The sequence below is a fragment of the Chionomys nivalis genome, chromosome 3 (assembly GCF_950005125.1).
Source record: "Chionomys nivalis chromosome 3, mChiNiv1.1, whole genome shotgun sequence".
NCBI lineage: Eukaryota > Metazoa > Chordata > Mammalia > Rodentia > Cricetidae > Chionomys > Chionomys nivalis.
In genome coordinates, this window is record NC_080088.1 from 8,200,096 (window position 1) to 8,224,571 (window position 24,476).

Genomic DNA, 24,476 nt, shown 5'->3' on the forward strand with positions numbered 1-24,476 from the left:
CCCTGAGCTTTTTATTTTTCCTTTAGAAGAAGACAAAATGAACAACTAGAATCCTTCAGGGCTGGGAGATGGCTCTGAGGTTCAGGGACATACTACCCCTGCGGAGCTCTCTAGACTGGCTCCCAGCACCATGTGAAGAGGCTTGCAACCACCTGTGATCCAGCTCCTTTAGATCCCATGAGCACCTGTGCATACACACACACACACACACACACACACACCATAAGATGAAAGAAGGACAACTCCAGAAAAGACTTACGAAGGATAAACAATTTGGCAATGAACAATCAGCATGAAGGGCACAACCCTCCCAAAGAAAGTCGGAGGGGTGGAATCCAGGGAGCGTTAGAGCACACTCAGACAGGATAAAGCTTGGGGGAGAAGACTTTTCCGGGGGTGGGGGACAGCCACAGATGGACTTCATAGTATTAAGATCGGGTGGGGCAAAGCTTCCAGCTCACAAGGCAACAGGCTCTTTGTGGTGAGTTGGTGTCTTTCCTTCAGAAACACTGATTTATAAATCTGACTGTTTACAAGATGGCTTGGTGGTATAAAAGACACATACAACCTGTGAAGCCTGATCTATTTATCTAAAATGAAATTTTTATTTGCTATTATGTTCCACAAGCAAATTGCTAATCAGCGAAAAAAATAGTAATAAATAAGTAAATAAACTCACACCAAGTGAACCAAGAAACTTCCCCTGAAATCACGGGGAGACCATGGAATATTCCACAAAGAACCTGGGACTGATCCCAGAAAAGCACCATTAGTACCAAGACTGACATTTGCTGAATTCATTCCATTTTCCTTCCAGGAGCCCTGGGCTGAGCTCAGGTCTAAGGCGGAATTTGGGCAGAAGACAGAGAGAGACCAGGCAAAACGCACCCAGGATCATGAGTGTGGGAAGTAAATGACAGGCGCCTGGTGTGTGTGGACGTGACCAGGGTGCCTGGCCGGAAGCGTTTCTCAGAGGAGGCAGGCTCGAAGCGGGACCAGAGAAAGATGGTGACGGCAACGCGGGCAGAGCGCGGGCAGGGGCAGAGCGCGGGCAGAGAGCGCGGGCAGAGCGCGGGCAGAGCGCGGGCAGAGGACAGTCAGTGGTGGCCGTGAGTGTCCAGAGCTCGTCACAGACAGGGACTCCGACACTCCCTACAGACTCAGCCCTACAGAGAAGCTCGCTCAGAACACTTGACACTCGTTGACCCATCACCACACACAGTGGATGATCCAAAGTCCTTGTAAAACAGATTGCCAAAGACACAGGAAGCCTGAATCATCTGCCCAACATCGCCTGTAAGCAGCAGAGACAGTCTAAGCAGCGGTCTAAGGCCTGCTTGCTGACCGTACACATCTATCCACAAAGAGCTTGAACTAAACCTACCATTCATGACCCTATTTTTCAAGCCCAACCACACACACAACCTTCGCTGTATCCACAGGCTGATGTCTGTTCCCCACAGAAGGCCCTGGGATCCCCAGCAGTTCCTGGGAGTGACAGACAGGATCCCTCCACCCGACCTGCCTTCTCCTTCCCTTGCTAAGGAACAAATCCTGAAAGTTAAAAGGATTTATACAACCTGCCCAGTCGTGCCTGCTTCATGTCAGTCTGAGAGAACAAAGGGCACCCCTCTTTCCCACTGCTGCTCCCTTCAGGGAGGACACCTTCCCCATGTTGATGAATAAGGAGGGTCACGGCCCTGGGCAGGGAGGTGCTAACACTTGTCTAAGCATGGGCTCCAGTTCCCCTTTGATCACGGAGCCCTTTCTTCTGGCCCCGCAGGCCTGTGGCTTGTCTCTTCCTGCTTAGGGACAGGCAGTATCATATTACTCCGGAATGCTGCTGTGTCTCTAGCCATCTTTGGTTGGAATCTGCTACTTTGAATGACCAGATGAGTCTCAGATTAGTTTCCCCTCATGCTGTTCTTGCGGGTTCAACGGTCAAGCTCTACATACAGCAGGTGAGTTGTCTGATGGCGACATCCTGCTGCGAGAGCATTTTAGGGGAGGTAAATAAAACAAACTGGGGCAGAGGGACCTGGGCAACAGCTCAGTGCTGGGAAGCGCTTGATGCACAGGTGTGAGGCCCAAGTTCGAATCCTCAGAACTCTGAGAGCTTAGAGCATCCTCCAACAAAAGCACCCACCTTCTAAGGCTCAGTATCCAGGCAGCCAGTGGCATCCCTTCCATCCCTTCCCATGCTTCCTCCTCTTCCCTCACAAGGCTTCCTCTCACCAGAGACCACGGCTTCTCTGAAATGCTAGCTCCTCTAACCTTAGAATAATTTATGAGCTTCGCTCCTCCACTACCTCATGAAAAAGAAAATTCTCCACCACTGGGGCCGAACGGGGACCACAGGAGTGGCAGTCAAAAATATGCTGATGGCCCCTAAATCAAAAATGTCAAATCAAAAAAAAATAATTAATTAATTAGTTAAAAGTCAGTTGTGTGAGATTTTTGAATCAAGACATTTGGAAGAAAGCCGCCTGTGGATCGAGGATGACATCACCTACTAGACTGCAGGGGGCGGGGGGACAGCGTAGGCACTAATGCGCTTGCTGTACAGGCACGAGATTCTGAGTTCAGGTCCCCAACGCCCTCCTAAAAGCGAGGCGCAGAGGACCATGCCTGTAGACACAGCACCGAGGAGGAAGAAACAGGGCCTGCCACTGAAATCAAATCAGCAAGCTCAAGGCCGCGTGAGAGGCTGTCTCAAAAACTAAGGTGGAAAAGCAACTGACAGAGACCCAATGTCAACCTCTGGTCTGCACGTGCACAGGTTCCTGCATAGATGCACACACACACACGCATGCACACAGGCACATGCTCACACACACACATACATATATATTCACACACATACATACGCTCACACACACAAGTACATGCTCACACACACATACATACGCTCACACACATATGCAGATGTACATATACACACACACAGATACACTCGCACACACATACATACGCTCACATACTCATACATACGCTCTCACACACATACATACACTCACACACACAGGCACATGCTCACACACACATACATACGCTCACACACACATGCAGATGCACATGTACACACACATACATACGCTCACACACACAGGCACATGCTCATACACACATACATACACTCACACACACATACATACACTCACACACACATGCAGATGTACATGTACACACACATAGATACACTCTCACACACATACATACGCTCACACACACATGCAGATGCACATGTACACACACATACATACGCTCACACACACAGGCACATGCTCATACACACATACATACACTCACATACACATACATACACTCACACACACATGCAGATGTACATGTACACACACATAGATACACTCACACACACATATATACACTCACACACACATACATATGCTCACACACACATGGAAGATGCACACGTACACACACACACACTATGAATTCCAGAGAGAAAAGCAAGCTATACTTGTCTGTCTTCCTGCTCCCTCTTCTAACTCTAAAAGGCCAGAGCTCTAGCCAGTATTGGATTATAACGCTATTTCTAAGGAGAGAGGGGAAGACAGAAAAAGCCGGAGTTGAGAGCTTTTTAAAAGCGTCCTGTCTCTGCTATCAAAACATTATTAAATTCCTTCCTTTGACATTCTGACAGTAATTGCACTGTGGGATTGGAGTTTGTTAAAAATTGCTTTAGAGGGACTGTTGAAAATTTCCTGCAGGGGAGACCCACAGGCACCCCCACAAGATTCGCTTCAGCTTCCTGTGCTGTCCTCCGACCCTGAGAAGCCCAGCATTCATCTTACTTAGCACAGAACCCTGGGAAGAAAACACCAAGTCCAGGGGAACACTCCCTGGCCTGCGGTCCTGCTTCTGTTTTCTGCTGTGACCCACGGAGTCAGTAGTCCGAGGTGACTCAGTCCTGAGGTTTCCCTCTGTCATCTGAGCAAACAGAGACGGAACCAGGCACCCTTTTTGCATCCTTCCCCTATAACAGGCCAGAGGTGACAGCACAAGACACTCGAGTCAAAAGCAGTGACACACGCTGCTAATGTTCCCTTCCGTGCTGACCTGAAGTAGAGCTCTTACAGAGAAACCGCCTGAGGGGGTGTGACTAAGGCTGCCTGTGTGGAGAGAGTCCTCACCTCAGCAGGGACTAAATGACAGCAGCAGATGGTGACCAGCCAAAGCCTGTCCAGAAAAGCAGCAAGCTACGGGGTGTCCTTGAAGCTGCCCCTAGATTCAGACACAGAACAGGGCAGAGCACTCCAGGTGCCCGTCTCACTGGGGAGGACTCAGCCCTGTAGAACTGGGAAGTGCTGGGATTTATTAAGTGGAGTCCTTCACTCATCAGAAGTGGGTGGCTTTCTGAAAGTGAAGAGGCAGCATTCAAAGTTGACTGTAAAGAAAATCCGTGTTTCTGCAGAGGTAACCTTAGACCCGGTAACTCCCCGTGCAGGAAAGAATTCCCCAGCAGCAGCAGAAGTGGACACATACAGCCACAGGAAAAGTCCACTGTGAGCACTTGCCAAAGCACTGTTCACAGTGGCCCCAAGGAGGAAGCCACCCAAGTGTCCACTCGCAAATGGAGAGAGTACTAAACCATGGTGTATCCACATGAAGAAATATCACTTAACTGTGAAGAAAGTACTAGTAAATTATGGAGGTATCTGAGCAGTATTACACTGCCTAAGACATCAGCAACGCGAGACCATGGTTCCATGTATATGAAATCTGGAGAACAGGCAAGTCCACAGAGACAGGGAGCAGACGAAGAGTCAGCCAAAGGCGCTGGGATGGAAGAACGGTGAATGACTGACAGTAGGGACAGGGCTCTCGGTGAGGGATAAGAACGATTTCTAAATTGGATGTAGTGATGTTGCAGAACTCTGAATATTCTTAAAGCCATTAAACCAGTTGTGCACTTTATATTGTGAATTTTATCATTATATCCCAATTTCACATTTCAACATGTATTCAAATGCACATGTATACATGTAAAAATGCATACATATGCATTTATGCCTTGATTTTGCTTCTTAAAATGAGCTAAATAACTTTCAATTTTTCTCAAGAATATGGCAATTACTTAAAATTCTATAAAAATAAAAGAACGTTTATTAGAGAGCCGCATTCTGTTTTCTCTCTCTCTCCTTTTTTGTTTTTGTTTGTTTCTGGTTTTGTTTGTTTTAGATTGGTTGGTTGCTTTGGGTTTGAGCTTTTTTGTTTTTTATTTTTTTATATAAATAAGGTATTTTTTAATTTTATGTTTATTGGTGTTCTGCCTGTGTGTATGTCTGTGTGAGGGTGTCGGGTTCCCCTGGAACTGGAGTTACAGACAGTTGTAAGCTGCCATGTGGGCACTCACTGCTCACTGCTCTCTACCGCGAATGCAATATTTAGCTGCTTCAAGCTCCTGCTGTTGTTGATGTCACCGCAGTGTGACCTAAAATTTTGAGCCTTTTCCCCTTAAGTTGCCTTCGCTGGGGTATTTTATCACAGCTGCGGAAGGGAAGCCAAGATGGCTGCCTTTGGAAGTAACAAGAGCCTGGCCTGGTGTTTCCATGTATCAAACACTGTTAGGAATCTGGCCCAACACTGGTTCACCGGAGAGTGGCATGTCAGCACTCCCATTTCACGGATGAAGAGAGGGGTCAAGTACTGTACCCAGGAACAAACCGCTAAAGGACGGAGCCAAGACCCAGAGCCGCAACTGTGAAGCCTTGCTAGGAAGGTCCCCTCAGTACAGACTCGGGGAATCGGCACATGCGCGGCTCTCACCTGTGAACCACTCCAGCCCGGTGCAGGTGCTCCACCGCCGAGATGAGCTGTCGGATGTATCTACGGGCTTCGGCCTCATCCAGGCGTTTCTTCTCGTAAATCTTGTGCATGAGGTTTCCGCCGGGGCACAGCTCCATGACCAGGTAGTAGCTGTTCTCCGTCTCTAAGATGTCCAGCAGCTGTGTGATGTTGGGGTGCCGGATCATCTGCTGGATCTGGCCCTCCCGCCGCAGGTTTTTGGTGACATAGGTGTCCTTTTTGGCTCTCTTCTTATCGATGACCTTGATAGCGACCTGCGGTGAACCAGAAAGCAGAGCTGTTACCAGACACTGCAGGCAAAGGTCATTTGGTCCTCGGGAGGCTTCCAGAACTCTGGGGAAGATGGAGCCTGGGAGAAACCTGGGTCTGACGCAGAGTGGTGGGGGCTGGGAAGGACACAGCTGCACAGCCCCTGCCTAGCACACGCGAGGCTATGCGTCCCCTCCTAGCGCCATGAATAAAACAGTGAGCCAGCTCATCAAATAGCATCCGATGAGAAAACTAGAACATCAAAAAAATTCCTTTAAAGGAAGAAAAACAGCGTTAACTTAAGCAAACCTGAATCTTGACAACTCAGCAAAGAGACCACCTCAAACTTGCTCTCCACGGGAGGGTCCTGAGATGGGACACTACTTTCTTCTGGAACTAAGGACTCTGCTACTTGCTTCCTTCGGGTCTGGTGATTACCAAGGCCCCACTTCGCAAACAGCTACACCTAGAACCCCATCTTCAGTTCTCGGGCACAGTTAGGGGGCTTGGGGAGGGACCGCCACGGATACAGCTCTCTCAGGCTCAGCTCTGCCCACCCTGTGAGCGGCACAGGTCGCTGTCAAACTGCCTCTGGCCATCCAGTGGTGGCCCCCTGTCAAATCACCTTTCGGGTAAACTCTCACCCGGCTGTCAAGATCCCACCTCACATAGCAACCACCCACAGATGCTCCTTCTGGGCCACACAATGACCTTGTCCTAAACATAGAAGGAGAGTGGACAAAAGGTGAAGACTATTATCCACCCAAATCAGCAGCACCCTAAGCTTCCTCCTTTCCTTTGGGGGGTCACCTCTTCACCTTCCAGGTCCTAATATACACCCTCTCTTCCCCCTCAATCCCCCTCCCAGTGTGGCCGGGCAGTGAACAGGACTCCAGTTCACCCTGCCAGGGGTTCATCTCCCCATCTGTCCTTCCTCTCAGTTCACTGGTATGCTGACTCCCTCGAGCTACCTCTGGAGGACGCTCCAGAACAGATGTTGACGCTCCTATGTGCAGCAGAAGCATGCGTGCCTCACATTCCTCTCTATTTCCTTTTGAACAACCAGATTTGGTACCCGGGGCACAGCACACTCAGTGCGACCGAACACGGGTACAGCTCTACACATAAATGAAAGGTAGGTCCGTGCAGAAATAGATACGCTTGCGGTGGGAGGCTCAGATAGTACTCTCTGGATGTTGCTCATGGTCACTAAGACTCGAGATCTCACGAAGACCAAGGTGACTATGGATAACAGTAATGCACCGTGGGTTTCAACACACTCAGCACATACACAGGAAATGTGGGTGACAGGGATGCTAATGAGCCTGAGGGTGGAAATCATTTCACAACATCCACACATATCAAAACAGCACACTGCACACAATAAACACGTGCACATTGTAGCTGTCAAGCCTCAATGGAGCTATAAAAATACTATTAATAAACAGAAAATGAGAAAAAGAACAAGCCAAAGACAAATTTAAAACAGCAAAACACTGGCCAGTAGCAGTAAGCCTGGACTACGGCATCAGTATCCTAACAATTCCACGACCCAGGCCTCCCCTGAATTCAGTCTATACTCCACATTGGATATGGATATAGACACTGGATGGACGGGGCTGTCCCTGGTTTCTGGGTGAACTGCTTTGGGGCTCTCTCACTGCTGCATGCAGAAGCAGCTGCACATTTTCTCAGCAGTCCACCATAAACCACCCAGGATGCAGCCCGTCTCCAGTGTGTGGTCCCCTCAACCCTCCAAGACATGTCTACACTACCTAAGTACTTCTGCCACCCTCCTTGCCCCTGTGTGTCCCTACACTCTAATAAGCCAACTCAAGATAGCCAGCAGAACCCCCTTCCTATCCCTGCACACTAGGTTGCTGTCGGGTGTTAAGACCCCCATTGCTAACGAAGGACCTGTTCCCTCTGCACGTCACAGTGCATTATAAACAGTGGTAGCCAAGAGGTTACTAGCCAATGAGATGACTGAAGAGCGCATAGCTGTGAGCCCTGAGTCTACTGTGGCTTCCTCTTAACAGGAACTATACTCTTAGCCCAAAGATATGAAGAACAGAGCAAGTTCTCAGGGCAGTCAGCAAGGGGAACAGACAGGCTGGAGGAGGCGTGCTCAAGCCTCCCTCGCAACAGGTCATCTCTTCCATCTTACCCTGACCTCCCGGGCCAGTGCTCACGGTCCAGCTACAGTTACACTCTGGCTGTGATGTGTCCCAGACTCATTCCAGATGCTAACCTCACAGCTTTATAGATCCTGGCGTGTGTGTGTGTGCGTGTGTGTGTGTCTGTGTCTGAATGTGTATGTATTGGACTGGAGAGATGGCGCCATCGGTAAAGTGCTCACCTTGCAAGTGGAAGACCTGAGTTTCATCCCTAAAATCCACAGTGGGGAGGGGAGAGCCCAGCATGGTGGCATGTGCTAGTAATCCAGGTGGAAGCCTAGGGCTCACTGGCTAATCAGGCTTGCCTACTTGGCAAGTTCCAGGCAACTAAGAGACCTTGTTTCAAAAAAAAAGGGGGGGTAGTGTGTAAAGAATGACAGTCACAGTTGACTGGGGGTCTCTACACAGACGTGTACACACATATGGTCACCCAGACATACAGGTGACCCTTTATGCACACACATGTATGAATGCACATATGTGTATATCTATCACATAGACAGACAGATAGATAGACAGATCTGTCTTTTGTGGGATGGGAGGATGCTGAAAAGCCACTACTGAGTTCTACCTCTGTTTAGTTCTGTGTGGGTGTTTTTAAAAGAACACCTTTTGGCAATGAAGTCTTGAAAGTACAACAAATAAACAGTAGTCGAAAAGCAGGAAAAATACGACCTTCTTTCAAAACAGAGCACCCAGTTACTGTTAAGATCATTTACTTAGCTCACGAATTGCTTGTTCTAGGCTGAAGAATGACCATCTAAAGATATGAAGCACTAATCCCAGGGTCACATCAATGTGACTTTATTTTGGAAAAGCGACCAAAATAGACACGGTTAAGGGATGTGGTAAGATTAACCTGAACTACGAGAGTGGGCTCTACATCCTCCCAAGTGTTCCTTTGCCAGAGCAGCAGCAGGGAGCTTGAGGAGGGCACAGCAGAGAAGGCCACGCGAAGGAGGTAGAGAACAGAGGGACAGGACCACCAGCCAAAGGACACCTGTGACTACTAAGAACCTAGAAGAGAGAAGGAGCCTCGGGAGGGGCAGAACGTCCAGCCAGCACTTTGGTTTCAGACCTCTGGTACCCAGAACTGTATCTGAATCAATCTCTCGCAACTGTCAGCAATCAAGTTGGTATGAATGGCTAAAATCAAAAACACCAATGATAGCCTCTGCTGGAGAGGTTGTGGAGAAAGGGGCACTCTCATCCATTGCTGGTGGGAATGCAAACTTGTGCAACCACTTTGGAAAGCAGTGTGGCGGTTTCTCAGGAAAGTCGGGATCAACCTACCTCTCGACCCAGCAATACCACTATTGGGAATATACCCAAGAGATGCCCAAACATACAACAAAAGTATATGCTCAACTATGTTCATAGCAGCATTGTTTGTAATAGCCAGAACCTGGAAACAACCTAGATGTCCTTCAATGGAAGAATGGATGAAGAAAGTATGGAATATATACATATTAGAGTACTACCCAGCAGTAAAAAACAATGACTTCTTGAATTTTGCATACAAATGGACGGAAATTGAAAACACTATCCTGAGTGAGGTAAGCCAGACCCAAAAAGAGGAACATGGGATGTACTCACTCATATTTGGTTTCTGGCCATAAATAAAGGACATTGAGACTATAATTCGTGATTCTAGAGAAGCTAAATAAGAAGGTGAACCCAAAGAAAAACATATAAGCATCCCCTTGAATATTAACCTTCATCAGGCGATGAAAGAAGACAGAGACAGAGACCAACATTGGAGCACTGGACTGAAGTCTCACGATCCAAAGGAGGAGCAGAAGGAGAGTGAGCACGAGCAAGGAACTCAGGACTGCGAGGGGTGCACCCACACACTGAGGCAATGGGGATGTTCTATCGGGAACTCACCAAGGCCAGCTGGCCGGGGACTGAAAAAGCATGGGACAAAACCGGTCTCGCTGAACATAATGGACAATGAGGACTACTGAGAACTGAAGAACAATGGCAATGGATTCTTGATCCTATTGCACATAATGGCTTTGTGGGAGCCCAGGTAGTTTGGATGCTCACCTTAATAGACCTGGATGGAGGTGGGTGGTCCTTGGACCTCCCACAGGGCAGAGAAACCTGCTTGCTCTTTGGGCTGAGGAGGAAGGAAGACTTGATTGGGGGAGGGGGAGGGAATGGGAGGTGGTGGCGGGGAAGAGGCAGAAATCTTTAATAATTAAATAAATTAATTAATAAAAAAAAAAAAAAGAACCCGTCTGGAAAGAAAAAAAAAAAAAAGAAAAGAAATTTGTCATAGTAGCGGCAAGGGCACAAATACGTTCCCCGGAGGACAGAGGGGAGCTTTGCCTAGGTGCACGTTTCTAAGAGCACATTTCCAGGACCCGTGCCCACCTCCCTTGACAGCCACGCACAAGGCCCACCTCACTCCTCTCCTCTGTAATCTCAGCGGTTTCTGACAAGGATCTCCTCAGGCATGGCCAGGACACTGGATTCTGTCAAGTGACAGAATTAACACTGACCAGTGCAGGCTTCTTTCTTTGCATCATGGGTCTGTGCCCTGATAAACCCACGGCAGGAATTCGCTATGGCATACCCTTAACATATCACGCCTCCTGGCTCAACGGTACAGCATGGTGTCAGGAATGGACTGTCACACATGACCACTGACAGGGAAAGGGCATTGGACCACACAGCGCCAGCTCAGGAAATGACCCTGATGGTGTACAGTGAAGTGTACTTTTTAACTGAATATATGTCACCTTTGTGCTATTGTGGTCAAATCATCCTAAATTGAACCATCTTAAGTCAAATAATGTCCACATTTCCCAACCATCTTCACCTTCTCTCAACTCCTGGAAAGGGAAGGGGGAAAAAGTAATGGCATGACTCAGCAGGGAGCACCTTAAATGACTCACAGCAGAGGATACCATGACCCTTACCCTCAAACCATCAGCCCTGCCCTTGAGCTGTCTCATGGAGGTCTGTGGTAATAATAATGTGGGAACTAAAAATTCCAAAGACAGGTTCATATCCCAAGCCAGGGAGCCTGTAAATGCTAACTAAACAAGGGGTCTTTATCAACACAGTAACATGGGCTTGAGATAGGGAGTTTGCCCTTGATTGAGCAAGTCCCAGAGACCTTGCCAGATGGCCTTAGAGGATAGGAGGAAGATTAGACAGTCACACAGAGAAGGCTCGCTCCGTGAAGGAAACCATGACCAGTATAGCCACCAAAAAACAGAACAAGCCAAGATCTCCCGAGGGTCCCAAGAGGAACTGCGGCCCTGTGGTCATCATGATTTGGAACTGATAAAGCTGATTTTGGACTTTGGATATCAGATACTGAAGAATAATTTCCTGCTGTTTCAACCCACCAAGTCCATGACAGTTTGTCACAGCAGCCAGGAATCTAACATCACATGTCACCTTCATGTGATGTCTTATTTCCCAAGCTCTGCCAGTCCGGCAGCCCTGTGGGAACACCCTGAAGGATTAAAGCTACCGCAGGGACAGAAGGCTACCTATTAGACTCTCCTCGTCTTCAAAACAACAGCCTTGCTTCCATTTCACCCTGCACTGACAGGCTCCACACCGATAATGCTTACAGAGGAAGGCCATTCTGATTGCACAGAACCATCTCATCACCTGCACGCACAACAGATGGACAGGGACACAAGCTGAGCGGGGAATCAAGAGGAAAGCAATCAACGGTTGACACAGGGAGGCCTGGATTCAATAAGACGGCAATCAGAGATCTGCAGGAACACATCTACCACCCGTTCCGTCAGTGTGACACTCAAAGCGAGCCTGGATCTCTGCCAGGAAGAGAAAACTGTCGGGCAGGAAAGGCTTAGAGGAAAGCTGTCACCAAAGAACCACAAAGTCGGCAGATCTGGCATGGTCTAGACCACGGAAGAGAAGACACCAGTTGCTAAGACCATCACTACAAAGCCACTGACGGTCAGGGCCACGGCAACGCTGTGTAGGAACTCCCCGGCCAGAGGGTATGTGCGGTTTTTCATTTTCCCAGGTTGAGAAGTGTAGAGAAGATAAGGGACAATCTAGGCCTACATGTCTCCCTGAGAAAATCAAGAGAACCGACTCTCTACGAGGTCCATGAAACCAAGGATCTGAGTTGAAAAGTCTGGGAAATTTACAAAGGTATCTACTTTCAGGTCTAGAGAGGTGTCTCTGTGATGAGGGGGACTGGTTGCTCTCCAGGGGAACCAGGTTTGATTCCCAGCACCCACATGATAACTCCAGTCCCAGGGGATCCGACAGCTGCTTCTGGCCTCTGCAGGCACCAGGCAAGAACGTGACACACAGACACACACGCGCAAAACATTCTAACGCGTAAAATTTTAAAAGTGGAGAAAAGGGAATCTATTTTCAAAGATTGCCCGTATTTCCCGCACGCTAAACGGCAGAGCTGTGGACAGGTCTGACGCACAGCTGGAAGACACAAGAAGCAGCGTGCCTCCCGAGGCTGCCACCCTCCCTCTAACTTCCTTCCTCTTTCCCTGTCCAAATAAACCCAGAGCACACCCAAGATGGCTGAAATCAACCTTTAAATAGTGAGATAAGCTCCCTAGAAAGAATGGAAATCCCTTGACATTAATTTCAAAAAAAAAAAAAAAAATCAAACAGGCAAACCTAAAGGAACACAAGAAGGCTTTGTCATGCATGGAATGGCAGTGTCACTCTCCGGGGTCCACACCCAGGAGGAAGGACCTGTGGCAAAAAGGAAGCCCAGTGCCTTTGTCACCTGCTTTGCAGGGAGGGAGTCTACGAGTTGTAAGATGGCAGAGAGCATGACATCGGACACAGTGACGGCCCACAATTCCCTAATCACACAGAGCACTCAGCCCTGCGTCCCACACGTCAGTCCTCCTTAAACTGATGCCGTTATTGTCAACACTTTACTTTCAGCAGATCAGCCGGGAGGGAGCGAGAAAGCATTTGGCTCCAGTCAACTGATGGAAAAACACACCGCCCTGACCCACAGACCTGCATTTCAGTGTTCTGAACTCTCCACACTGGTTTTACTTTCCAGTTCCCAGGCAGCGATATACCAGTCTTGTCTCTCATCCTCAAACATTGGCTTGGTTGAGACTGTCTACAGCATTTCCAATTCATTTCTATCGCCTGGATTCCCTACCCATCAATCCTTCTGAAGCCAAATCCAAAATGATGAACCAACTCCCTAAAGAGGAAACTCAGGTATAAAATGAGCCTTGTATGTGGTTGGAAGAAAGATGGACTCCTTTTAACACAACAGAGGAGGCTGGGTTTGGGGGCGTTCATGCCCTCGTCAAAGCACTTGTCCCCACTCAGGGACAAGAGGCCCTAACAACTAGATTTCTTTTTACGTGAAAATGAGGCCCCAGAAGCTTTCTTTTCAGAGCCCTTTGGTTTCTTAATGGATATTATGCGCTAAAGTGAAACTAATCTTTCTACTTTAATAAACAGGCATTCAGCAGTATGGCACGCTGGATACTATTCCAGGTAACAACTATACCCATAACTGGCTCGAGTGCTCAACCTCATTTGTAGGGACAGTTCAGATTAGTTATAGTGGTTTGAAATTACTCTTATAAAATGAATTTTCCTTCCTCAAATGAATAAGCTTAGACCCTAACTCCAGTGTGACTATATTTGGAGACAGCGCTTTGAAAGAGATTGAAAGTAAGGTGGGGTCATAGGGGTGGGCACTAACCCGATGCTTCTGGGTCCACACGGAAACAGAAGAGAGAGCCAAGTTCTCTCTCTTTTTTGTTATATACAGAAAAGGCCATCAGAGGCACTGCAAGTGGGGGACAAGCCTGAGCAGAAAACTTTCTGCACCTCCGTTCCTAACCGTCTAGAGGCACGAGAAAATGAATGTGAGCTACTGTAGTCATTCTGTCTGTGCGATCTCATTATAGAAGCTGAGCAGACAAATGGGTCACAGAACATCCTACAAGTTCTCCCCAGCTGCCCACAGTAAGAACAAGGCACTGGGGCTCAGTCACCGAGGCTGAGGCAGTTCTCAGAGCCCCTCTTCTGTCCTCAGCCTGCTTACCACAGACAACACAGAGTGCCTAGTACCACACTTCAGCACAGGCAATGCTCAAGGTACAAGCTGAGCACAAGACTTCCAACTGTGCCCCTTGGAGGCTTGGACCTCTCAAGCCTCCCTCACTGGTTTGAATAACAGAGAAGAGACTCTAATGCCTGCCATCTGTTGTGGGAGCTGTGGGCTGTGTTCCTGCCACCCCAGCTCCTGGTAGCCTGGCTAGCTTATGCCCCGAAATAACAACACACAAACTGTATTCTTTTAAACACTGCTTGGCCCATTAGCTCTAGCCCTTACTGGCTAATTCTCATATCCCGATCAACCCATCTCGAATAATCTGTGTAGCACCAGTCTTACCGGGAAAGATTCAGCATGTCTGACCTGGTGGCTGGCTGCATCGCATCTGGCTCTGAGAGGAGCTGCCTTGCATCTGAGATCACTTCCTCTTCCTCCCAGCATTCTGTTCTGTTTACTCCACCCACCTAAAGGCTGGCCTATCAAATGGGCCAAAGCAGTTTCTTTATTAGCCAATGACTTTCCTCCATCATTTCCCCTTTTTCTGTTTAAACAAAAAGGAAAGGCTTTCACTTTAACATAGCAAAATTACATATAACAAAATAGTTATAAAGCAAGAATTACAGTTACAATATTTACATCTACTTTATCTTTTATCATAACAAAGGAAAACTATAACTAACCATTCTTCAACTCCATCAAAGACTCCAGAAGGATATAATATTACCTAAGTAAACAAGAAGTAAGAAACTTACAAAACTCTAGAAATCACAGAGACATCTCGCTGCCTTGACAGTCACCCAAAGTTTCTCTGTACCGTTGGGGCATCCATCTTCGGCCTACAGGCCCATAGTTTCCAGCAGACATTTCCATGAAGCAGGAAATTTCAAAGGCAGTTCAGTCACTATCTGCTGTATCCTGCAGAATGTCTTGCAGACTCGTTCATGAATCAGGAACCCCGAAAGATCATCTCACCTTTAGGCAAGTTCAGCAGTCCTCTCTCTGCGGGTTCTTTGTGTCCAGTTTATGCAACAGTCCAGGCAAGAGCGGTTTCTTGCCCAAATGGCTATCAAACTCCATAAGGATCCTCTTCGATGCCCATCTTCCTCTTGAAGTAGATTGGTGCTGCCAGGAGCAGAGTGTCTCATTGTCATGAAAAGTCCTAAATTATTAAAACATTAAATAGCCGGGCAGTGATGGCGCACGCCTTTAATCCCAGCACTTGGGAGGCAGAGGCAGGCGGATCTCTGGGAGTTCGAGACCAGCCTGGTCTACAAGAGCTAGTTCCAGGACAGGCTCCAAAACCACAGAGAAACCCTGTCTCGAAAAAAAAAAAAGAAAAAAAATTAAATAGCATATTCCGTAGTCTTTGAAAGATATAAAGAATGTCTATCTAAAATATATCTATGTACATCTAGAAAATCTAACATGACTAAAAACTTGACTATTATAACTATTCATTAACAACTTATATACATAACATTTTTACATGAGCTACACAATCACAATACCTTAATCAATATCGGAAATACATATGCATATAACAAAATTGACCTTAAATTTAAATCATTAAAGCAAAATCCATATCAATGCAAATTATTCATACCTATATCATATCCCCTTTAAATGTAAATGTAAACAATATTTGGGAATATGGGCACAGTTATTTCTCTCCAAACTGCTTCCTGCTGAATGGGGGCACTGTTAATCAGGTCTTTGAGGGTATAACCTGTGTGCTAGGTTCATCTCAGTCGGCAGTTGAGCAAAGTAATTTTTTGAAGGTGTTCACAGCTTTTTTTGTTTGTTCGTTTGTTTGTTTGTTTTCTTTTAAACACTGCTTGGCCCATTAGCTCTAGCCCTTACTGGCTAATTCTCATATCCCGATCAACCCATCTCTAATAATCTGTGTAGCACCAGTCTTACTGGGAAAGATTCAGCATGTCTGACCTGGTGAGCTGGCTGCATCGCATCTGGCTCTGAGAGGAGCTGCCTTGCATCTGAGATCACTTCCTCTTCCTCCCAGCATTCTGTTCTGTTTACTCCACCCACCTAAAGGCTGGCCTATCAAATGGGCCAAAGCAGTTTCTTTATTAGCCAATGACCTTCCTCCATCAGCTTCTAGGATGCTGGAGGAGCAAATGAACCCTTGGCAAAACAATCATCAGATTCCTCTAAGTAGTAACTGTGCTTTGCACAAGAAGGGAAGGTAAAAAATGAAGCCAGGAAACCCCTTCAGTCCAACTCTCCCATCCCCTGCAACTGTCCCCTCAAGTCCCAAGTGCCATGAGATACCTACTCCGGCATCCCAATTCTCTCTGGCCCCACGTGTTACCTTGCTCCCAGATGTAGCACCTCCTGCTTTTATCACCAGAGCCCTAAATCTCTGGACAAGGCCACTTTTCTCGCCTAGGGAACGTCCATGTCCCTCCTCTATGTCCTGACTCAGGGGATGCCCACAGACAATGGCAGAGGGCTCTGCTCCATGTTCATGTGCTTGAAGTCGTGTGGCGTGGGTCTTCCAAAGGCCACTCAGCCTTGTACCTCTTCTGTGTATTCCAGGTATCCACAGGCTGTCTGTCTCAGCTGGCAACCTCCTCCCCTTCTCTCTCCACTCCCCCACCCATCCCTAGCCCAATCCCTCATTAATCACAAGGCTGGTCAGCTCCACCTCCTAAAGTCTCCCCTCTCTTTCCCCTCCTCCACCCCCCCCCACCACTACACTGACCTGGGTCACATTTCCCTGATACAATCCTTGGCCCCAGCTCTGGTCCTCACTCACCCTGGCCTGGAAATTCCTCCCAGGCACACTCCTCCCTCAGACTCAGGTTACACACTCCATCCCCCCACTCCCCACCAACCGGTTCCTCCTCCCTGGCTGCCACACCACACACAGAGGAAGGTGGGGGAGGGAAGGGGAGAAAGGAAAGATGGACTGAAATACCCCCACAGAGGCAGAAATCGTGATTGGCCTTCTAGCACTTAGTAAAGAGTTGGGTCCTCAATCTACTAAGATTGATGAGTTCCTAAGAGGGAGACAGGGGCCCGTGCACACAGGTAATGTTAGCAGCCGTAGGGTCAGGGCCTGGGCCCTGGTGGCCCTAATGAGCTAGCCACCGTCCTCAAAAGACCAACTGAACAATAAAGAGCAGAGAAAGGAGCTTTACTCAATTCTATCACGTTAGAAAAAGGAAGAAATAAAGATGTCTAGGGACCTCCAAACCCATTCCGTGGCGTCCTGACATGAGGGCTGGGTCATGGGATATGCTTAACAAAGCAGACCTGGTCAGGGTGTAGTCCCGCCCATCGCTGGCCCATCTCGCTGGTCCATGACTGTCTCAGCCTGTAGCCCCTCCTGCAAGGTGGTCTGAGAAGAAGCCAGGACTGTGTAAAGTCTCTCTTTGGGAGACAAGCCCCACCCTCACCCCACTCCTGGGGAAGTTACAGTTTGGGGGAACCACTGTCTCAATAGTTTGATCACCAAAAGGAAGAGGGCAAATGTCTTCCTAGAGTACCTCCATCCCTGTCCGGACAGTTAAAAGAAGGCCATGTGAAGACATAGCCAGAGAACGGCCATCTGCAGGACCAAGAGAGGCCTGGGGAGAAAGCAAACCTTTGCGCCTGCCCATCCTGGGATTTTCTTAGGAGCAAACTAACAAGCTACTAGCACCACTTTTGGTAAACCTCATTACACACAATAAAAACCTGGGTGACCCTGCAGCATGAAATCAGCAAAAAGAGAGATGCTCCCAGCCTCCAAAGAAGCCAGGAAGAAAAGTGACAAGGGGCTTAGGGCCTTGCTTTCCCAGCCCTAGCCAGAATTCAGTGTAAAAGGGCCCAACGCCGGCATGATTAGCATGACCCAGTGGGAAGGTTTGAAAATCAATTGGCTTCATGCCTTCTTCCCCAGAAACTGTGTGTGCATGCATCCGACTGGAACGTGCTCCTGCGTGCATGAGACTTAGTTAACAGGAAGCAAAAGTATCCTTTGCTGTCTTCATAATTAATTTCAGTGCTGCTCTGATTCACAGAGGAAGAGACGCCAGACGACAAACATGCATGACTGTCTTTTACAGGGACCCACTAATTGCTGCTGTTTATGTAGCTGAACACAACTATACCCGACCCTGGGCTCCCTGCTGGCCTCCCACCACCACCACCACCACCACCCAGGCTGCAAGCTAAAATTCTTCTCTTTGTAAATGAGAGGAGTGCCTTCTCCCCGAGTACTAAAAATGAGTGGGGGGAAGCTTCCTTCCCCAGATGAAGCCACAGAGCTCATTAGAACAGATCTCCCCGACAAATGACAAACCTAGCACTGGGCAAAAGCCAAGGCCTCCGCCCCATTTGAAGGGGAGAAAATAATCAGCGCTGCAGGGCCGGGAAGCCCTCCCACGCCTGCTCTCCCTGTGGAGTTCGGAAGCTACTTTCCCGGGGTTATTCTGCACACACTCCACTCTGGCTCTAATTCATTGGGCAAATCACCCTGGAAACACACCCTGCTGGTGAGAAACAAGAAACTGGATCCTGCTGGACTGGTTAAAAGGAAAGAAAAAGCAAACAGCCACTTTCTGAACTGGCCTGGTAAAGGCTGGACTACAGACGCTGGTGCCTGCAGGGCCTGGAATTCCTACCAAAGTCTGCCTCTTCCTTCTTCATGGCCAGGCTGCCTTTGTAGGCCATGATAAAAAGACACCAAGTCAACCAGTGCACAAAGTAGGACTGAGGAACCTGGGGCATCTCACAGGGGAATGAGGAGCTAATGAAACAGGGATGCAAATGTCATTTCTCTTCCCGACAGAAGTTTCTAGAGGCCAGGTGACCCTTCGAGGTACCCAGCCCTCGGCCTCTGAAGCCAGTCTATAGATAAAGGAGCTAAAACACTGCACTCCGGTTGTCTCAAATCCCCATCAGTTCTCTACCAGCCATCTTCGCTCTATTTTTCCCCCGACTCAGCCCCATATTATCCAGAGCCTAAACCAATGGCAACAGAGGGGAAAGCCTCAACTTATTTATATAAGCTGAAAGCGAAGAGATCCAAGAAATGCAGAGGGCAATGGGTGGGTTTTGACAGTAAGGGTTCCCTGACCACTGAATTCACTCATGGAGGTTAGCAGCAACCCCACTGTCCAAGGACACCCCAAGGTGGGCATTCTGTACCCCACATTCCTTATGCGCTATCCCTAAGGTCATAACCACGACTGAGACTCCCTGAGAAAAGCCCCCTGGGTCCCATAAGACTTTTTGATGTCTTGATCGACAGTTACAGTGACCCAAATCCTTTCTCTTCCTTGCAACCAAGCTTCTTCTTCCAGAACATTCCATCTGGGCTAGCCTCCTCCAAGGCTTCATTCCATCTGGGCTAGCCTCCTCCAAGGCTGCATGCATAGCACATGCTCTTAGCTCGCTCTTCTTCCCCATCTATAACTCACTGAGGCTGAAGAGATGCCTTTAACTGTTCATGACAGAAACTCTTTTTAAAAGATTTCTTAACCAGAAATGTGAAACTCTCCATGATCTTGTACCAGCCCGCTCCCTGCTCCTTCACTTTACTTTTCTTGGAACAATTTCATTTTGACTGCTGGTGTTCTATCAATTTTCATGTGGTGCTATTACTTTTGTTCAAATAAAGTTTTCATCCTTTAAATACTTTCTCACAATGGACACTGTGGGACGTCAGATCCTCTATTATGTCCATTCTTTATTATGGGATGTATGTGTGTTTACATGTGTGATGTGGGGGCAGGACATGTCACAGCCTGAGCGTGAAGGTCGGAGGGCAACAGTGCGGAGTTAGCTCTCTTCTCACACTCTGATGCGGCCCAGAGAGCCAACTCAGGCGCGGCTGGACCGCCTTGCTGGCCTTCGGTTCTCATCCTCCCTCGCGCCCCACTTCCACCTCTCTTTCTCTTTCTCAATTTTTAATTTTTTTAATGACATGTAACAAAACCACATTCAGCATTTGATATGTGCTTGTGTGTGTGAGGATGCGCTTGTAGGGGATTGTGACTGTGTAGATGACAGAGGTCAACCTCAGGAGCCATCCACCTTGCTTTCTGAGATAGGACCATCAGGGTCTACAGCTCATCAACTAGGTGCTAGGTTAGTCTGGGAATCCCCAGGGATAGTGCCATGTGTGTGTGTGTGTGTGTGTGTGTGTGCGCGCGCGCCTGTCACATGCATGACTAGTGCCTGAGGAGAGCAGAAGAGGGTGTGGGATCCCCTAGAATTGGAGCTACAGATAGCTGTAAGCCACCATGTAAAGGCTGGGAACTAAACCTGGGTCTTCTGACAGAGCGACAGGTCTTAACTGCTGAGCCATTTTTCCCAACCCCTGTATTCAGAATCCCTAATGAGCTATCTCTACAACTCTTTGTCTTGCAATGCCTTGAAACTTTGATTTGTATGTTATATTCGACAGCACATCTTTTATACTCAGGCGTATGTCTAGGCTTCAGTAACCATCTGTGGTTAGAGCAACCACAGCAGCTATAGGGAAGTTCTAGCCACGTGACTCTGAACAAATGGTTTGTTCTCTAAGCACACTGCCTGCGGAAGACCCAGAACTCGGTCAGAAAGTAAGGCAGAGGCATGAGGGCTGAAGAGCCTCTGTCCGCTCATATGCAAAGTGTGCCTGAAATACTTGGCACTCACATCTAAAGTCAGCGTCCCAGAACTGAGAAAGCCCAAGCAAGAAACTTCCCCTCCAGCACGTGGGGATGGTAACGGTAGTCACGTGGGGATGGTAACAACAGTAGTCTAGTAGAACGCACTGTGCCCGGCACATGGTGAGCATCACCCATCGGCTCCTAACTGAGCAGATAACAACAGCTGCATGTAGGGCACAGAAGTCGACACCAGGAGGCAGAAATGACAAAACCTAGGGGAGTGACAGACATGGGGGAGGAAGGGAGAAGTTCGCACAAGGCTCCAAAAGGTCTCCCAGTGCGCACTCACTCCTTAGCAACCCAATGCAGGTGGCTTCCTTCCTGCCACCTAAGTCCCGCCTAAATCGCCTACTGTCAAGCCAGGCCTGCTGCCGCGTTTCTCAGAAAAGAAAAAGAAGTCCCTTATGCAGTTACGATGTCAGTCTGAATAAAGCAGAATTTGTGTTCCTACAAGACCTCCTTTCCGCTCCATGGAAGACTAGACGCTCTGCTCTGGAGAGGAGCGGATAACCGCTCCGGAAGGGCGCAGAAGCCATAAGCAGAGAAGGGAACTCGGTGGGGGGGCAGCCTGTGTTGGCAGGCTTCTGTGAACAGGGCTGCGTGGAACCCCACTGGCTGAGATCCTCAACTGAGGTCTCTCTTCCTTTTCTTAACACAAGTTGTTCCATCAACCTCCCTGGTTAATCATCTCCCCGCATATTCATCCATTCCTTAGACTGCCACACAATGGTGGCCTCATAATTCTAAAGTTCAGAAGCCCGAGATCAGAGAGCTTACAGGGGTGGTTTCTTGTGGGGCTTCGCTGTGGTTTGGAGAAGGCCTCTTCTCACAGTGGGACCGGGGGCTGTCCTCAATGAGCCCGGGCCTGTACACAAACTTCTCTTGGTTTTTTCTAACTACATTTACTTTGAGGGCTGTACATGTGTGTGGTTGCAAGTGTCACCGTGGGTATGTGGAGGTCAAAAGACAACGTCTTAGAGTCAGTTCTCTCCATCTATAATGTAGGGACCAGGAACCAAACTCAGGTCATCAGGCTCTGTGGCGAGCACCTTACCCACGGAGCAATCTCAACCAGGCCCCTTGCACATTTTCTTGTATATCATCTCCTTGGCTCCCGGGAAAGGTCCCCACTCTCTCCGTTCCCCTCAGCATTTGTAGGGCCAGCTCCCCCCCATCTTCCTGCCTGGCTCTTCCTCACCATGCACCAACTCCTTTAAGGACATTTGACTGTGATACACAGTCGTCCCACGTCTCTTCTGGGCCTTCCCTCTCCCTTGCATCAACCAGGCATCACTTCAAAGAATTCACACTCTGTATAGACACCAGTCAGCCTGGACCAGAGCCCATGCTGAAGATGACCCTTAAACTTCTGTCCCTCTAGAAAGACACTGTAAAAACAGCCATCTTCCAGGTTCTGGGAGTCAGCTTTGACATGTAAATTGGAGGGTCCACAGAGTCAAGAGAGTTCACATATTTAAATGCTAAGGAGGTAAGAACTGGAGGACAGGAGGCCCAGCCCCCAGCAGGAGAAGTGTGACTGAGTCAACTGACCCTGGCCAGTCTCCAGACAGTCCCCCAGCTGGGCCACTCCAGTGCGCTTCCAATTGAGTCCTTAACCTCTTTATCAATAAAGACAACTCTTGTGCCTGAACTTTGGATCCCAGGCCTTCATCTGCACTCTGAGTTCTCCCTTCTCAGCAGCTTTTAGTGAGGAAGTTTAGGGGGAAACGGGTTAATATCCTTTCTACTCTTTATCACTGAAAGCTAAAGTTCAGAAGGAAAATCAGGAAAAGCTGAGACAGGAGGATCCCCAGGGCTCGCTGGGCGGTCAGGCTGACATCGATTGGTAAGCCCTGGGCCAGTAGGAGACCCTGTCTCAAAACACAAGGTGGATGGCTTCTTAAGAATGACAGCTGGGGTTGTCCTCTGGCTTACACACACACACATGTATTAAGTGTAGCAAAAGACTAAACAGAATCAGAGACCATAAAAGTAGACCCCAAAAGAGAATTCCCTAAAGTAAGCCCATGTCAAAAATCCTCCAGGACTTCAGAGGTGGTGACAGGTGTGAACCTGTCGTCTGTTGTAGTCAAGGGCCATGGTTTGAACACAGATGGAGAGGCACAACTGACGGCTTAGCTCACAAGAGCAGGGGTGGTCAAGCTGGTTCAGGGAAGAAACAATCGCTGGCACCACGTCCCAGAAAACTGATTCTGAGCCTTTACAGATACTGAAATTGCCCCGTGATAAATCCACTGGCACACAGGTATTTTTCTAGTTAATTTTCTTTTGTTTGCTTGTCTTTTTGGTTGACAGCCTAGCCTGTAAGGGCTGAGCCATCTCTCCAGCCCTTGTCTCATTTTCTTAATGGTATCATGACACAAGAGACATCGTTCATCCCAATCTCATGTTGTCATCTTCTCCTACCTCTTCTATAAGCCACTGCGTCTAACTAATGCTCCCATATGTTCAGGGGTGTAGGGCCACTGCAGCTCTGGAAGCCTACTAGTGGCCACACCCTCAAAAAGAAAGACTCTTTCTCCCCCCAGAGTCTATCAACTATCATCAACTCAGGAAGGGGTGGGCTCTGGAGGGAACTCCCTACACATGCAGGAACCGTGGCTGTCGCCCCCTCTTATGTGGGAACCGTGGCTGCCAACCCCACCTATGCGGGAACAGTGGCTGTTGACCCCACCTATGTAGGACCGTGGCTGCTGACCCTCCTATGTGGGAACCGTGGCTGCTGACCCCACCTATGCAGGACCATGGCTGTTGACCCCACCTATGCAGGAGCATGGCTATTGACCCCCTCCTATGCAGGACAGTGGCTGTTGACCCCACCTATGTAGGAACCGTGGCTGTTGACCTTGTGTAGACATTATGCTTGTGCAGGTAACCACAGCTGCTTTGAGTTCATTACTGCCATAGCCACATCATATTCTGAAGACAGCATTTCTCAGCATTCCTCCCCATGCTCCGTCTCCTCTTCTGAGATCCTCCCTGAGCCTTGTGGGAGGGGAGATGATAAAGACGTCCCACCTCGAGCTCAACGCCTTGACCAGTTAATGCAGCTCAGCTTGAACCCAGGCTTGTTCAGCCTAAGCACATTTTAACTTGAAGCGTTTCTCTTCAGTCCTCCAAAGTCTCTGGATCCATCTTGGGAATGTGAACTGCCCCCCTCCCCACCCCGAAAATGTGACCTTTAGAGAAGGACTTGGGGTTCCGGCTAGCTTCCGTCTGTGGGAGGGATGAGCTTGGGGACCTAACTAGAGTCACACAGACTGGTGGCCATCCCAAGACTGAAGCATAAACATGCCTCTTCTATGTTCAATATCAACTTTCAGAATTATTTCAGAATGAAAATCTCTAACATCATTTAATCAACCACCTAGTTATAAAAGAAATTTCTTTTTTTTTTCTTTTTTGGAAAGAATAAGTTGATCTGTGTAGATAGGAGGTAAATAATTGAATTTGTTTGTTTGTTTGTTTAATTTTGAG

The 24,476-nt window shown here is 48.3% G+C and overlaps 1 protein-coding gene across 1 annotated transcript in view; it reads right to left on the reverse strand.

Moving 5' to 3' along the window:
- Hunk (hormonally up-regulated Neu-associated kinase) overlaps positions 1-24,476 on the reverse strand; it is a 111,780-nt gene that overhangs the window by 58,484 nt on the left and 28,820 nt on the right. The window contains exon 2 of the mRNA XM_057765653.1: positions 5,791-6,083. Coding sequence (XP_057621636.1) covers positions 5,791-6,083 — 293 coding nt within the window. The remainder of the gene's footprint in view (positions 1-5,790; positions 6,084-24,476) is intronic.